The 17,892-nt window shown below is 42.1% G+C and overlaps 1 protein-coding gene across 1 annotated transcript; it reads right to left on the minus strand.

Moving 5' to 3' along the window:
* Positions 1-2,075: 2,075 nt before the first annotated feature.
* LOC108117008 (homeotic protein empty spiracles) lies at positions 2,076-4,794 on the minus strand. The gene is made up of 2 exons (XM_017229178.2): positions 3,290-4,794; positions 2,076-3,131 (listed from the first exon to the last, which is right to left on the minus strand). Exons 1-2 carry the CDS (start codon positions 4,449-4,451, stop codon positions 2,785-2,787), a joined length of 1,509 nt encoding a protein of 502 aa, XP_017084667.1. The 5' UTR covers positions 4,452-4,794; the 3' UTR covers positions 2,076-2,784.
* Positions 4,795-17,892: the final 13,098 nt, after the last annotated feature.

The raw sequence follows: 17,892 nt of genomic DNA on the forward strand, positions 1-17,892 counted from the left end.
AACGATCCTGGGCCGGAATGAGCGGGCTTAACAGATTAGTTAGCATATCCCATATCAGGGTAATTATTGTTAAATGCGATAACGATCTTGTACAGCGCTGACATTTATTTATTTTCCTTAATTTCGCCGTATTAATCTTCCAGGAAACATTCACATTAAACAGAACACCAAGATATGGCACGTCCCGATCTTGAACCCGGCCAACCTCAGGATGGTCATTAAGGCGGCCCAAAAGGGATTTCGATCTTGGTCTTGACAATTTGCATTATGCTGGCCATCGATCAGCGATCGGTGAAATTCAACCGGACAATAATGAGCAATGTGCGATCAGGGGAGGGGGTCTGATTATTGGATTTAAAGAGAAATCCAAACTCAATTAAAACCGAAAATAACTTCAAGACGAGACACGGCTAATTTAACCAAATTGGATTACTTAATAAACTTTATGGGATATACAACAATAACAACAAGGCTTGTGCGTGGTGCTGGCCATAAAGTGAACGTTATTGTTGTTGTTTCTGTTTCTGTTATTACTATTTCTATATATCTCTCTTTTTTTTTGGGGCGCGCCGCATAACAAACCTTTTGAGGCATTCAAAAATCAGAGAGTGAAGAAAAAAAAGACACACAACTGAGGCAGCCACGAGGCAAAACAAGTTGTACAAACATATGTATGGAGTCTGATATATGTATAACATCATCAACAGCAACAACTTACCAAATTGTGTTTTAATTTCCGAGAATTATCAGCAAGGGATTTCATTCCGATTTCGGTTTTTGGTTTTCGTTACGTTTTTCAGGCCCTTCGTTTTTTGTTTTTTTATTATTATATTTTTTGTTCTACAGAAACATTTTTAGGAGCGATACAGGAAAAGCAGAGCAGGGCAGATAAGCTCCCCAACCGAATCCAATATGCAAGGGGCGTGCCCCAGCCCCATTATTAATTACAGTTGCCTCGCTCGATGAGCCTTGTATCTTGGCCACGGAATCTCAAATCTGGAAGTTTCCATCAAATGTGCGTGCGCCCGCTAAGCAAACAAGACTCGCCATTAGCTGGAGGTCTATATAGACTAGCGATTTCAATCACCGATGGAACATATAATTTGCCCACTCAGATTTATTGCCTTTTTTTTTTTGCAATTGTAAACTTTGTGATTGCAAAGGCCCCCTTTAGAGCTGAGAGGGACCTTTGACAGAGTGCCACAATTTAGTGCTGTTAACAGCTAGTAATTAGACTCGTTATGTCCGTTAATTAGCCATATCAGCCAGGCCAATCGAGTTTGCAGTTTGCCCATTGCAATTAGCCACTGCATATTCATTAGGCCCCCATTCGATATTCGATAGTTGATAGCTGATACTTGATAGTTGATAGCTGATTTGCCGATAACGATAAGATGGTTACGAGTCTCTCAACAATTTTCGCATAAATTTGTGGACCAATAGTCATAAATTTGGCTTTTAAATCATTAGCACACCTCAAGTGAGTCGTTAACCAGTTTTCACATGGCTCTATATGCCACCTCAGTTCCCCTTTTTAAGCCACCACCCCCGCCCCTTTGATCTGGCACGAACTGCGCTCAATTAAATTCTACAATAAAACACGATTTGCATTTTAAATTGTGCAATTAAAATGCTTATGAAATCTATAAGAAATAACGATCGCTAAATGCATTTTATAGTCGCCTCCTTCAGCAATCCCTCTCAGATCTGAGATCCCCTCTGGCTCCCCACCTGTCACCATTCGAGTGGACAGCAACAGCAACAGAAACAGCAACAACAATGTTAAATGTCACACGCTAATTAATTGACGGTGCATAATTTTTCAACTCTGTCACACAGTGGGGCGAACTCAATGAAAAGGGGGGGCGGAGATGCAGATAGGAAAAACAAGGAAAAATGAAGTACTGTTTAAGGAAAGTTGAACAGAGGTGAGAGTAAGTTAGTATCCATAATGTAAATGTTCGTTTTCCAAACATATCAACTTCGATTCTTAAATTCTTAAATCCTATCCAATCTGAAAAGAAAGTTGATAAAGTTATTCCCCCAAATAAATCCCACAATCATTCTCCTTTAGATTTCTTTTCATAATGAATATTTTATATTTTATATGATAATATTTTTGTGTATCTCTTACAATCATGTTTTCTTGGCTTAAAAGTAGTAACTAGCAACTAGGGCTTTAGATTAGACGGGTTTAAATAATATCCAGCTGCAGTTGAGCGACTCTAGAGGTTCGTGCCTAAGACTAAACATAAATAAATGCTAAGATCGTCATACAATATACAAGAATTATACAATAGGTAGTAAATTGAGTGCGATTTGTTCGGGGAGAGAAATTCACTAATTAAAATTAATGCTTGTCATGAATATTTACACGCTTAAACCATTAAATTTGTACAGTTATAGTTGGTGTCTAGCCTAGGCTTCTTTTTTAAGGTTTTTCTTTTTTTAGTATTTTTAAGATATTTTCGAAAGAGAGAGGAAACAGAAAAAACTTTCTTTGAGCTCTACTCAACCTCGTTTCTTCGCAAGGATTTGGCACGGATCTTGAGAGAGGACGATGGATGGATGGAGAGAAGGGTCTCTAATACTTTTCTATGTACACAGTTAGCCTAACGCCTTAAGATCGCTTTAAGAATATATCACAACAAAACAAACTATTTTACTTTCGCTGAAGTTCGACTGGGAACCATCGGAAAACTGGAACTGGACTTTTGCTCTTTTGCCAGGATAAGGAACTCACGGACCACCACAGGATTTCTCCTCCTGTATATCTCTTCTTGCTTAGTGACTGGCGTCCAGCTCGTGCTCCTCGTCGCTGGGGCATTCATCCATTTCCATGTCGATGAGCTCGTCGTCATCCTCATCGCCACTACCGTTGTGCATATTCCGTTGCGATCCATCGCCACCCTTCTCATCCTCCTGCTGCATCCGCTTGTGCTTGGTGCGGCGGTTCTGGAACCACACCTTCACCTGCGTCTCGGAGAGATTGAGGGTCTGGGCCAGGGCCTTGCGTTCTGCCCCCACCACATACTGGTTGCTCTCGAAGGCGTGCTCCAGCTTCAGCAGCTGCGACGGCGAGAAGGCGGTACGAATGCGTTTTGGCTTGCGGAACGGTGGCACCAGAAAACCTTGAAAAGAGCAAAAAAGAAAGGGTTTTGGTTAGTCATCGGTTTGCGATTTCGAAGGAGATTGAGTTTAACAGAGGTACTAGCCAACTACTAGTAACAGCTTTTCTATAATCTCTCTCTGATTTTGTATTTTAAATTCATAATCTAAAGATACTTACTTCCAGGGAATCGGTGTGGGAAGATCCTTCCATGGCGGCTGAGTAGCCATGGGTACAGCTGGTAGCTATCTCTGGCCATGCCTGGATTCGGCATAAACTGAGCGGCATGGGGTGGCAGACCAGCGGCAGCAGCGGCGGCAGCAGCGGGACCAAGAACATGTCCCGCTTGCAGGGCGGCGGCCATTTGGAACTGGGCAGCGGCAATGAGATGAGGATTATGCTGGGGCGGCAATTCTGGCGGAGCGTTGATGTATGGCGGTAAGGCCTTAATATCCGGCAAGCCAGGTTGTCCTTGTGGCATCGGTGGTCCCCCTGGTCCCATGGGGAATGGTCGAACAAGTCCAGCCGGTGGCATACCCGGCATCATCATAGGTCCTGCGCCTCCGGGATGCATCATTGCGGGCTTTGGATAGTTTGGAGGCTGAGGTTGTTGTTGCTGCGGAGGCGTGGCATGCGGACTACTGATAAGCAAAGTGGGCGAAGACGATGGCTGCGACGATTGCGGGCTCACGGACTTCGGAGGTGTATGAGGAGGCTGGATGCGCTGGGCGGGATTCTCCGCCTGCTCTATAGCAGGTCTTTCCGGCGATCGTTCCCGCTTAAGAGAGACTGGAATTTGGGGCTGCTCCGTTTCGGGGGAGAGACGTGTCTGCAGCGGACTCAATCCGCTGGCGATGGCTGCATTGTGGTGCAATCGCTGGAGCAGCTCCTGGATATCCTGATGGCTCTTGGGTGTGCCAGGATGCTGTTGTTGTTGTTGCTGATGTTGCTGCTGTTGCATGAGAAGGTGTTGGTGCAAGACATGTTGCTGGGCGGGCGAAAGATGCGGATGCGGATGTGCTGGCTGCAAAAGCTGCTGGGGCTGCTGGGCATGTGGATGAGGGTAGGGCAAGCCATGGGCAGGAGGAGCCATAAGATGGTGGGGAGGTGAGCCGGGTATCAGAGTTAACGTAGCTGGCGGCGTTTGAGGTGGTGAGCCGGGAACATTACGTTCGCCGGACGGCGGACTTTGGGGGCCGGTTAGCTCCGGCGTTGAATTGCCGGCGGCAGTGCTGACATCATTGCCCACAATGGACTCGATGCTGAAACCGATCTTCTGCTTGGGCGTGGGCATCATGACGGCAGCAGCGGCGGTGGGAACCGGCGGAATCATCTTAGTCATAAATACGGCGGTTAGTTCGGCTATGTTGGCGGCTTTTCTTGTGGGCTTAAACGCGATTGTTTTGTTTTGTAATCCTCTTGGAAGTCCTTGTGTTCTTTAGGTTAACTCTTAATATTTTTTAAATATTTTTTACACTAAGCGACGCATTGGAAACGCTTTAATATATGTATATATATATTAACTATATAATCACACACACACTCGAGGTCTAAAGACTTTATACTTTACTAGCGATCGACGCGCTCGTTTTTGTCGGAAGACGAGGAATATGGACGTGTGCTCTCGACGACGTTCGATGTCTGAATAAATCCGGAGAGAACCCCGACACCACCAAGTGTGCGCCGCTCGAATGCCGACGATGAGAGCTGTGAGGGAGAGTTGCTTTCGAGGTATTGGAAAATCGCCCTCTCTCGCGCGCAGGCCAAGCTAGAAACCAGTTTATCCGTTGGTCGAAACGGAACGGGAAACATACTGCTCTATAGCCATCTTTTTCATCCCTTCTTTGTGGATTGTATCTACCCCAGATACATATATATCTGCCTGGGAGCGAGTGAAATGGCTGGCATTCGATGGGCGGTACCAATTTAATGCGCTGCCTTTACCTCTCACGAATTTTCTGCATATGGCTTCCGTTCGCCTTTAAAACAGTCAGTAGTAGTTGTTGTTGTTGTTGTTACTGTAGTTGCTGCTGCTGCTGGTGCTGCTGCTCTTGGCCTTTGTGTAATTTGGCTTAAACTGCCATTCATAGTTTTTGTTTTTGCGGTTGCATTTCTGGGCCGGAACGAGCGCTAAATGGAAATCTAATGCCAGGTGGCAAAATGTCTCTGTTTGCGGGCTCTCATCAAATTTGCAGAAAGTTCGAAAAGGGTTTTCGAGGCTTACGGGGCTTTATCCCTTTTTTAAATATTTCCCTTGTTCTAAGGGAATTTACTATGTGGATTTCTTGTTGTGCAAATTTATGGTTTAGTTTACGATTTGTTAGGTTTTTTCTTCCGTAAGTCTGGAATACTGGAATTAGCAATGGTTTTACAAACTAAATGGCTTAACAAAGATGAAATAAAAGTTATAATATTTGTTCTGTTAAACAAATTGCTTTTGTTCTTTATGAGTTTATGAGGCAAAAGTAGTTTATCAACAGCCATATAATGTCTATAAATTTCTCATAATTTATTTTCTTGACTTATAAAAAGCACTTACTAGTTATTATGGCATTTGCTACTGGGATTATAAAGAGTAATTAAGCATAATCCTGTAATTTTATATAAATATTTTCTTAAGAAAAGCTTTAACTTAGTTTTCCAAGCTGATCTATATAAAAAATATCCAATCCAATTAAGAATTCCACACCACGAATGCACTCCAATTTGGTTGTTCAAATAAATCATCCTCGAATTTCGATTTTGGACAGTTTTATGAAATGTGCTACCGGGTTTATTTTTCGCTGCGATTTAGATGTTAATTTTCGGACATTACTTGGTTTTTTGGCACACGACAAAGTTTGCATAATTTATGTAGTGACCGAATCGCAATTCCGAATCTAAATCAGAGCAGGTTCATCAATGGCCGAGACGTGCCAAAAGCCTCACCCCAACCCCTCGGCTAACTCCATAAGTTTTCCTATCAAATTCCAAAGCTTTTTGTTTTCGCGTTGAGCAAACAATATTTGGTAGTGTTAATCTAACACTTGCTTATCAGCTAGAGCCTCGTCGCTGGACTTGAAAGATTTATGGCCTGCGAATGGCAACAACAAGTCGTGTATTAGATTAAAATCTATCAAATTTTTATGGCCACTAATTAAGCCACGCATATTTACACATCGCTTTCGATTCGATTCGATTCGGTGCGGTGCGGTGCGAGACATAAACAACTTTCGAGTCCATTAAAGCGTAATTATGTTGACTAATGGATTTTGATTACAAGGCGAAATGCTGTCGAAAGTTCAACGATTTTTGCTGAGTCGCTTTGATTGGCGGTCTAATGTGCAAAACGTGTGTGTAGCTAATTTGGGATTTGAGTTTTTGATTTAGTTTTGATTTTGTGAAAGTCTTAAATGCATATTTGGGAAAGTAACTAGAGTTACTTGTAGTTTTCTTAGTATTTTCGGTTTTTTAAGTTAATTAAATAATAAAAGTGTCTGGCTTTAGATTATGACTCTTTTCATCACTTTCAACTTCATTAATCAGTGTTTAAGCTACCTTTTCTAATCAACTTATATTACAATATTACCCATAAGTCCATTTCTTTGAATTTATCATAATTAAGTTAACGAAAAACCAAATTTACCTTATATTTTTGGTAATTTCACACGCCCACCGAGGCGAGGACCTCTCCGCAGGAGCTCCAGGATGTTAAGGACCTGCAGCCATCACAATCGTGTTGCTAATGAGCGAATAAAGATATCCGTAGGCCGCAGGACCAGCGGCAGTCAAGTGACCAAGTGTGCAGTTGACCCCCCGCCAGGGTTCGCAAAACGAAACGAAAAACCATAAAAAATGCAATACTACTAGTTCGAGGGGAGGGGTAAAACAAAGGGCACAAATGCATTTATTAGATGGAAATAAAGAGGAAGACAATGCAGCAGCCCGAAAGGTGTCAAAATCAACAATTTCCAGCCTGCAAACAATTCCACAGAAACCGAGGCACAGCGTGATGCAATTTCACCTATTCGAACCTTCCTCCATCCAAAGGCAATCCAATTCCCAATCCCAGTTCAGCTGAAAATTGGAAAGAGAAAAAACAGCAGTTTCACTTTTTTGTCTAGTTTTTTCTCTATTTTTTTTCTGGCTGGGAAAACAATGAAAAACGTGGCAAATTTCCCTTTGTTCAATTCGATGGCCAGAAATTGTTGAGTAGCAACAAAACAAGACAACAGAAGACGAGAAAAATTGACTTTAATGATGATGAGTTGGCGTTTAGAGTGTGCGTTTTGGATTCATTTGAATTGAGTGTGTTTTCAGACCCATTTTCTCGGATATATATATACCTTGTTTTTGGCACAAACTCTGGGGAAATCTCTCTGGGGGAGCCCTAACGTTTAAATGTAATTAATTTCTGGCAACTCGTTGGAGGGACAAGCGCCATCGCTAGCTGCGGTTCCCGGAAAACCATCGATCGATTTCACAGTTCCACGTTATTTTTTCATAATTTTTCCCTAAAACGATCTACCGATAATTTGGGCGCTTGTAAATCCACGCGACCCTAGAAATTATGATGGATCGACAGCGACTTTTGTGGCCACATTTTCACGCTTTTCTTTTGAGGGGAAAACTCGAATTGGTAGCCACTGACAGGAGCCGGAGGGAGAGGGAGGCGTGTCAGTCTTAAGAACATCAAACAACTGGACTGTGATGAGCCTGCCGTTTTCCAGGAAAACCGAAAAATTCAAGAGGAGCCTCCAAATCCCATTTAGGAGAGTGAAAGAAAAGGGTGCACCAGACCGAAGGATCGGATCATTTGAAATTTCAGGCACGATATATCGGAGCCAATCAAGTTGGGAATATATATACATTATATTCCGAATTACCACAAAGCCGTAAAATCATATTAAAACACAATTTCTGGTCCACAACTGCGGTAGCATGGCCGAGACCATAAAACATTTATATCTAATCCTTGACAATCATAAAAATTACACAAACGACAACGATACAGCGCAGGGAAAATCTAAAAATCTGACAAAGGCCAAGTGCCAGCGGCAAGAGAAAATGTTTAAAATGTCGGAAAAGTGCTCGAGAAAAATAACAAAGGGCGAGCCAGCGCGGAGAAAGCGAATAAACAGTAGTCAGGGAAATGTCATAAAAATGTCTAACTCCCTCTTGGAACCTCCTCATCCCCCTACAACTATGCACTGTAGGAAAAGTCTTTGTGTATCCTTTTAGTCAGTTGAATATATTCAAAAATTTTGCATTTTCTTTTAAATTATTATTAAATAACAAGAAAGCACGTTTTTCTAGATGGAGCTGCTTGATACTAAATCATATTCAAGGCTATTAACATTCGATCTGAGTACATCATTTTTTTCTCTGCATCTCCTTCGCCTAGTACGTGTGTGCAAAACATTGGAAAATAGTGGAAAACCATCCCAGATTCGAGGCATTTTTATGACACTTTCCGTAACGGGGCAGTCGAGCGTGGCCAGCAAGCAGGAGGACAGACAGACAATCCTTTGACTCAACTAGCAACTAGCTGAGGACATAAAAAATATAGTAGTTGCCGAAATAAAATCAACGTAATGTTTATGACTTTTCACCGGCACCGCTCACTCCCCTGTTCCTGATTGCCCTCCTACTTTCTGACCTGGCCGGTTGACACTTTCGTTTTGGTAATATTTTGGCTGACAGGCACTTTTTAGTTCGTGTGTCATTATCGTTTTGCCCAAAATCCAGATAGTCGAGCGGGATTTATGAGCAGGCGGCGGGGTACGATTAGATCGGAGAGATATAAGGAACCTTTATGGAGTAAGGTTGTTAGATTTAGTTGGAGTTGATAGAGATGGTCGAGGAAAGGAGAAAAACTATTCCTTGGCATGCACTTTTATGAAGATGTCAAGACTTTTGCTATCGAAATGAAAACCTTAACTGAATATTTGGTCTTTAAATGAAGATTCCAATTTAAGACCAACTTTCTAACAAATTATTAAAAATCCTGTTAAAAACTTGTAAAAAGTCAATAGAAATGTTGTAAGTCTCCTAGTTAGTTACCAATTTTTATGGCACCATTAAAATGTACAACTTAGGTTAATCTAAATACCTTTAAAATTCTCCTAAGACACATCTTTATCTTTATCCTTAATTATTCCGCTGCTAAATAGATTCCCAAGCTGAAATGCCATAGGACCGTGGCTAAACAAATTCGAAATCCCCGAGATCATCTTATAACCGCTTGAGTGAACCCCAGAGACCTTTAAGCCGCCTTCAGCAAGTACCGCCCTCTTGGTATTCCACACCTCACCATCTCCATATCACACATATGCCTCCCCTATCAACTTGATGGCCAAACCAATTACTCTTCTCATCCTTATCGCAGATCTTTCCCCCTAGCCTTGCCCCCAACCCGAAACGAAATATACATAAAATATACTTCTCCCCCCGAAGAAAATGTTTCCCCCTTGGCAAACACTTTATAAATTACACGCCCACACACTTGTCGACTGCCCCATTCCTTTGGCTAACACCCCCTGTCCCTGCCCCTGCCCTGGCCATATCGAAACTAATGATGACAGCCAATAAAAAATTCCAACAAATGTGTAAATTTGTAAAAATGCATGAAAAACGAAAACAAAAAGAGGAAAATTTCATAAAAATGTAAATTTTGTTGGGATATAGGGATATGCGGACATGGTCGAATGACTGGCAAAGTAGGGAAAGGCAAGGAAAGGCAGGGAAAGGGAGGTTTCTTTTTTTTGGGTAACAACAAATGAAATAAATTTGTGAATGTTACTTGAAAATGTCGCTGGCAAAAAAGTGGAAATGGGAATAGCTATTGGCAGGGGGTTGGTATGAGGAGGGGATGTATGCCAAGGACTTGGCGGGGTGTCCTGGCAGATGACTCAATTTACACGCAACGAGCTCTGTAAATTGCGCCTCATTTCGTTCGCGATTCTTCCTCTGCCAGTTGTGCAAACGTCAAAATGTAAAAATAAAATGTATATCCTTGATTTCCTTCCTCTGAAAAAAAAGAGCATCCCCATAACCATCCAGCATCCCTCTCTGCCAGCCCAGCCACCCGAATCTGGCTACAAATTGCCAAACCTAATAAAAGCGAAATTAGCTAGAGAAAAGGAAAGATGAAGAGGGTTGATTTGTGAGTTGTGCTTTGTACGAGGGGGTAACTTAATTTTGCGGATATGTGCCATAAATTAAAATAAATTAATTGGCCGTGACTCTGAGAAGCTACTGCCTTGCAGTTGTCTAGCTGCTAGAGTTTTCTATAGACTTTATTGAGGTGGTTTTAGACTTTATGATTTTTGACTTTTTTTAAGTTACTTACTTAAGTGATTAAAGTTTTCTAAGCTAACTTCTAAGTCTAAAATAGATTGTAAAATCTTTAACCATTTAGATAAGATTTATTTTTACTTATTTTTTATCTTTACTTTAACCATCACTGCCATGTCTTAGCTTTTAGAAGCCGCATTCCTCATACACTCTCTCAAGAACTAAATGAACTTTCAGTACATCCCCCCTTCCGAGACAACCCCTAATTGTGATGAGTCTGTGTCGCCATTTTCCCCATCCTTTTTATACTCCCCCCCTGGAAAACCACGGGATACAAAGAGTCTGAGCCTTGAGCGTTGGTCGTTAAACAAATGAATTGCCATAAGCGCCGGCTGATTGCGATGTCGTCCTAGATGGGCTGCCATAATAATAAGCTGCGGCCGGGTGGCGCATCCTGATTGGACTGCCAGCTGTCGGCGGGGCAGCACTGCGATTATTATATGTATATTATACAGCTTGCCAAAAAGTTTCCATGCCGTTGCAAGCGGCATCATTACGGAGTTTTGGTCCTGCAGCCAGGATTCTGCCATTATTATACGCCATTTAAATAATATTCGCCTTCATGCTGCGACAATGTCGCCTGGCACGTTTTCGAGACCTTGTTGGTTGCCACCCCTCCCTGGGATCTGCAGAGAACCCCTTGGAAATGGGAAAACCCACCCTATACTCGCTGGCCTCATTGTTTGTCGTCTGTGCCATTTTTCACAGGCATTTGCTGCGCATAATCAAGGCACATCATCAGCATTTGATTGCGACAAATAATGCCGCCGCTTTGTGTTTGTCCCGCGAGCGTCTGCCAGCACTTACGGGGTGCTTTTACCCCCCAACCCTTCTGCTTTTCTGCTTTGTGCTACACCCCATGAATAGCTCTTGAAGTTCCCTGACAAAAATGGCGGACAGACTGAGAGTTAAAGGATTATGGCAGGCGCGAATGCAAACGGGCGCGTGTTAAATTAAAAGGATTTGTGTGTTGATTAAGTGCAGGCACAGCATTCAAGTGCATTCTGAATGGAAATGGTGGTTAGTAGGATTAGTTTTAAGTGGTACTTTGACTGAGGGTATTCATAATTAATAAAAAGTAAGCTGGGAAATAAAAATGGGAAGAGTGAAAGATTTAGATGATTTTGTACTGAATAAACGGAAGAGGGACCTGATATGGAAGCATAAGCTACTGATGTGTAGTATTCAGTTTCCTATATTACCAAGACATGTACCCTATAACCCCAACCGAATCACATTTCCTAATCCCAAACAACTGCAAACATTGCAATATAATTCTGCGCAAATGGAACTCAAAATGACTACAAAACTACCTACACGACTTCAGTGGGCTGTCATACGGTAGCCGTCTATCAGAGATCAGCGAATCTTAACTGATCCAACAATGCGATAATGGAACATATATGAACTTCAAAGTCCACAAACAAGCCGACAAACGGTAACTGGATCAACCTAAAAATCAATCCAAAGGAACCCAGAAGATCAAGAGGAAACAATGCCAGCTGATTCCGGCTACTGGTTGGCAGATTCCTTAGCCAGATTGTTGATCTTGTTACAAAAGTCAGAGGAAGAGGTCCGAGTCTCTAGAACTCTGCAACGTGCGGGTGTTCTTCAGGGAGATTTTCCAGTTTCTATTCTTTTCAACGGCTGGGCAGAAGCGGAAAGAGCCAAAAAGTTAAGCCACAAACATACAAGAGGATCAAAACGGATTTAAATACAAAGTGGGAAATAATGAAGTGCACCCATAGGGGCAGCAGTGGAAAGGTGCAAGATTTCCCAAAAACCATCAGGGTTGCTCGGGGTTCCAGCTTCGTATTTTCCTCTCTTTCCAGTGCGTGTTGAGTCGGGCTTATTAAAGTTATAATTAAAATATGTCGGCCTTCATACGTGGATCTCGAGCGATTTCCAGTTCTTCAACTGCATTATTTTTCTATGAATTTAATTATAAAGAATTTTCTGATAATTGTTTTTGTATTTAAATTTTAATGGGTTCACACTATTCTCCTCGCTCGGCCTGCTTAGCAAGAGCTCTTGGGAATGGGGTTGAATTTACCTAAAAAGTCTTCTTCTTAAGGGGAAACCTTAGGAGTGTTGGACTGAAAGGGGTTTCAGGACGGGCTTGGTCAGAAAAATCAGTAACTTGGAAGGGTCTCCCTTTAGTTTCGTTATTATCAAAAGACAAGTTTGTAAAGTTTCTGAAATAAATGTTCTATATCAGGATTTCTACAGCTTAACTTAATTTTTGTATCTTCCAGATGGCTGAAAATCGAATACCTTATATATGACAAACTCCTTAAACCCCTCTTGCCCTTGACGCCCCTGTTCGAGTACCCTTTTCAACGGATTCGTGTAAGTAGACCTTCGTGTACACATTGCACGTCATTTAAATTTATTAGGATTACGAAACAAAAAGTCAACAACATGAAAAGAATCGAAGTGAACGACTTGAGCACCCCTCGGAGTACCAGAACTTCTAGAGCATTGTTTCGCCCGAAAGAATAACCCCAAACAGGCAGGGAAAAATAAGGATAATACAACTCATATGCGTCCATTATTAGAAAAGAGACTCATATATGGGGAAGTTTTTAGCCTGATGGCCTCACATACTTGACTTAATTTAAGCCAATTTAATGCCCATTGACCGGTTCGAGGATCACAAGTGAGTCAGTCGGTATTGTGTGAGTATTCCTGATCCGTAATTGTTATGGGAAAAATCATTGCACACGCACAGGGACTTCTTGAATACACACTCACATGTGGCATTATCCGGGGCTTAGCTGTGGGAAAATTGGAACACCCGCAAGTCGCTGACTTTTCAGGGATCCTTACGGGTTTCGAATCCACTTGAAATCATACCCAATACCCACTCCGTAATCCCGGAGTGCTCCTGTTTTTCGGTGATTCTCAAACAGTAGCTTCGTTATGGACATTTTGCGCATGCCATTATCTAATTTGCCCAGCATGTGCAGGCGGCGGCCTCTTTCTTCTCTGTCGGCTTCTTTATGTTGGTTTCTATTTTTTTTTTTTTTTGATTTTAGATTCTGTGTTGTTGTGCCACTTGGCCGTGTAATTAGATTTGTGCTACTTTCCACGGCGGTCCCTCAGATCTGACCAATCCCCAACCGAAGTGTTATCAATGCAAATGCCCTTTTCTGATTATGATGTCTTCGCCACTGTCAGCTTTATTATTTATTGAAATACTTTTTATTAAAGCTAATTGTCCCGACAAAAGCCACGGCCCGTGCCGCTGTCTTTAAGCTGGAAAAACAATTAAAATGCCTCCGCATAAAATCAAAAACAATTCCGGGCCATTCAGCTCGGGGCAATTCGAATCAATTCGATGTCACTCGATTGCATGCAATGGGTGTCAATGCACGTTTCGGTATTTTTATGCACTTTGGGAAATGGTTTTAAGAGAGAGAGATTGGAGAGGTTCGGTCTTTACTAAGGAGGTTAGTTAATAAGGTAAGAGTTAGAAATCATCTTTACAAACCTTTCTAAGTTCTACTTTCCCAAGCCCTAAGATACAACTTAGATAGGAAGATACTAACCTAAGCGCATTAAACTAACTACAAACTATCAGAATTAGCAATATAAAATTACTTCTTTATAATTTTCTTATATATTTTATGCAATTTCCTTTCTATTTTCTCAGTGTACATTAGATCTCAGAGCTAGTCATGTGTTTAAAGCGATTTAAGCATAGCCAGCGGGCAGTTTTGTGTTTTTAATCAGCTGCCACTTGCCAGGCCAGAGTCACAGTCTTAGACTCCGGCGGAGTGCAAAGATCGAGAGATCCCATACCCAGAGACCCCACACATCAGACGATTCCGAGTGCCTAATTAAAATTGATTTGATTTCTCTGACACTTTTCAGCCAGAGTTTTGTATTCGAACCCGGAGTCTGCTCCGTCGTCGTCGTCGTTTCAGCTTGGAATTGGAATCGGAATCAAAAGCCGCATTGTTCGTCACGCCACTCGAACTGGGATGACTGACAGTTGGTCGCTCAGTGAGCCAATCATTTGCCCAATCGTTTCAATTTCACATTTTGATTGATATTTCTGCTGAAACCGATACAACCCCTGATTTTGTTTTTCCTCTTATACTTTTTTTTTTTTTACCACTCTCTGCATGGAGCATAGAGCTAATTAAGGTGATCCGTGGCCGGCGCTAAGCTCATAATTATACAAAAGTCCAGATTGGATGCTGGGATGCTGGGAGAATCCAATACCGAAGCGATGCCCGATACCCGATGGGTTGTCATCTGGGCCATATATCTTGTTATGGCCACGGCGCATGCGCGTCTCGTCAATTAGTTTGGCTGTCAAAAAGATGATGAACTCGTTGCTTGATGAGGGTTTTTTTTTCATCTGTGCCTCCTGAACTCTGGAGGATCGCCCGACTCACTGACTGTGTCCAGTGACTTATCACAGTTTCGAGCGAATTACGACGCGACTCTTCATTTTTTTTTTTTTTTAATAGTTTTGCCAGCTTGGCATTTGTGGTTTTCCAAACTCCTCCTCCTTCTGGTTGGCATTCCAGAAATATGAGTAACTCGACTCTTTTTTGGCTTAGTTCGAGGTCGCTGATAGCATCCGTCGAATCCGATAGACGTGTTTATAGGCCAGTCTAAGTGGCTTCTAGCTTGGTGGTCCGCCTCCGGCGTCATGTCGTTGACATTTGCGACAAATGGCCTGACGCACGTCAAGTATCCGTGCCGTGTGTGTGGTCCACTTTAGGGGGTGTACACGTTACAGGGCACCGCACAGCTTGTAAGTGACTCAGATTATAAGTGGCCATCCAAATCAGCAGAGTCAGTGAGTCGGGATCGGAGACAAAGTCATCGCTATGTTTGGGATTTAATCAACTCATTAAGGTCAGCACATAATTTTAATTGTTTTTTCATAATTTTGTTTTTCGTGAGCCGGCGGCGGCGTAGCATCAAAGGCCACATGTGATTCCGCGGAAATCGGAGGACAGATAAGCCGGGCAGAAAGCACTTTGGCATAATTGGCGGCTAGTTAGCTTTTTAGTTGGTAAATTTCCAGCGTTAGTCCCGGGTTATTTTGTAATCGTTGGGGTTTCGTTCGGAGGAGGTCATCTGCAAGCCATTATATGCTATATACTTACTATAAGATCTCGGGGTCTCCCCAATACATATTACTGTGTGGGAAAACTCTGCCATCGCTTGTTGCATGATTAATTCGAGTTTATTTTTAGGCACGAACGCTCTACTTTGTGGCTTGTATTTATTTGTTTGGTGTATGGTTTTCCATTTCCATTGCAGGCCGCAATTAATTACAATTTTTATTGCGCCGACCTGAGGTTTTCCATTGTGATTTATATGGGAGAATATAGCCAGGTCTTCGATCCTCATCCACGCGTTGAAAGTCCCATAAAATGTTTGAGCTATTCGATGCGTTTTGATGAAATGTGAAAGGCGATTACTCAATTGCATTTTATTAACTGAGAACATTTTCCGGCTCCCTTTTTCTCTCATAAATGATTTGGAGCATTTGTTTTGGTTTTATAATGGGCAGGAATTTAGGGTTTGAGTGGAGAGATTTCCATGGGAAAATCCCTCAACCTTTCAGAAGTTTCTTGATTTGATTTAATGGAAATAAATTCATGTTGGTTTTCCGTGAAAGGTGGTAATAAATTGGTGGAAAAATGAGGTGATTAAATGGGATACATTATTGATAAATCGGAGGTTAGAGAAGAACTTAAAAAGAGACTTGAAGTTGGAACAAGAACTCTTTGTTAACAAAAACTGTTGAAAAAATAAAAATAATCAAATGCAAAGCTTAACTTTCAAGAGAAATCTTGAAAAATGTTTTTATTTTTTAAAAATTAACAACTTCCTAATTGCCTGGTAAACAGTTTTTAATTCCCCTTGACCCCTGTAAAGCCTCCAGTAATTGTGTTAAGCGAACAGCCCATTGACACCTGGGCTTGAACTCCCGGCCTCGCATGTCAACGCCGTCATCGCCATCGCCATCACCATCAGCACTTCCACCTGTCCACCGTCTTCATCATGGCAAAGAAAAAGAAGAAGAAGAGGAATAAGGCCTGGGCAGTTTGTGGCAATTTGGTAAAGATTTTGCCGGCAACAAAAGTGCAAAACACATGCAACGTTTTGGCTAATTAAGCTGGCTGCATTTGAATGCGGCCTCGCCTGTGCATCTGTGGGTTATTTCTTCTTCTTCATTCTTGCACCTCTGATGCCACATAGTAGCAGCAACGCTCCACAGTAGCCCCTCGCACTAACGGAAGCCATACCTCAGCTGCGTCGCTGGGGAATCTGACAAGTGAAATCTAAGAGATGTGCGACCGTTGCGAAGAAACAAAAAGTTCGGAGGAAGTGGCGGACTTAGCCACATCGCTGATACGCCCTGTGGGCTGCAATAAAAATTAATTTAACCCTCCTACCACACCACCCCACCCCCTGTTAGCAGGGCAATCAAAGCAAAGTTGACAAGCGTTTACCAACGCGTCGTCTGCACGAATATTTCATCTCGAGGATAAGCATCAGGTGCGGAGTCCAAAATGCAGCCCCCGAAAAAATAAATATAAAAATGAAAAATAAAAGAAGAGCCAGCCACTTTGTCATAGCATTTCCGCTGAATAACTTTCGGTCTTCAGTCCCCCCCGCCTCCCCCTCGCGACATATGGCGGCTAATTAGCTGCCCGAATGGAATTGAAACTCAACGCGGCTCACACCTTTGCTGACCATGGATATGTACCTTTAGGATGTGGATGTGGCTGTGGCTGTGGCTGGAGATGCGGATGCGGCTCTTTGTAGTGCGCAAATTTTTAATGGTTCGCATTTCGTTTACCAAGCCAAGCCAGATGTTAATCAGTTTTTAGGTTTTCCTCTTCTGTTGTTGTTGTTGTTGTTGTTATGTATATTTCTTATGCTTTATGATTGTCGAAGGGATTACCGCGAAGTCAGCTTCTTGTGGCCTTAATTGAATTTCGCTGGGGACAGGTGAGTAAGTCCGGTGAGTAAGTTGTGGAAAGTTGAAGAAATGGGTTTAAGGTGTGCGGAATGGCAGCCTTTTTGGGTTTGGAAAGTAGTTAAATCTAGTTGGGGTGGAGAGGTTTCTATGATCTGTGATGAGTAATGGAGAATTCATGGAAATAGTTTATGGATTTTCTGGAATGTAATCTTCAGCATAGCAAAACTTGGCCTGAATGAATGCTTACTTGATAAAAAAGAAATTATACAAAAAAAAGATCTCTTTTTTAGAAATACTTTCAGCTTAAATTCCTTTAATTGTATGTCAAAAGTTCACATCTTAAAATCGAGTTTCAAACACACGTACATACTATATTATTAATCATGCTAACATTCCTTTAGCACCCAATTAAAAATCTATTTAATGGAAACAAGTACCCCCTGAACTCTCCAACGCCTGCTCCACGATTTCCATCACCTTGGAGACTTAA

The sequence above is a fragment of the Drosophila eugracilis genome, unplaced genomic scaffold, assembly GCF_018153835.1.
Source record: "Drosophila eugracilis isolate 14026-0451.02 unplaced genomic scaffold, ASM1815383v1 contig_401, whole genome shotgun sequence".
Taxonomy (NCBI): domain Eukaryota; kingdom Metazoa; phylum Arthropoda; class Insecta; order Diptera; family Drosophilidae; genus Drosophila; species Drosophila eugracilis.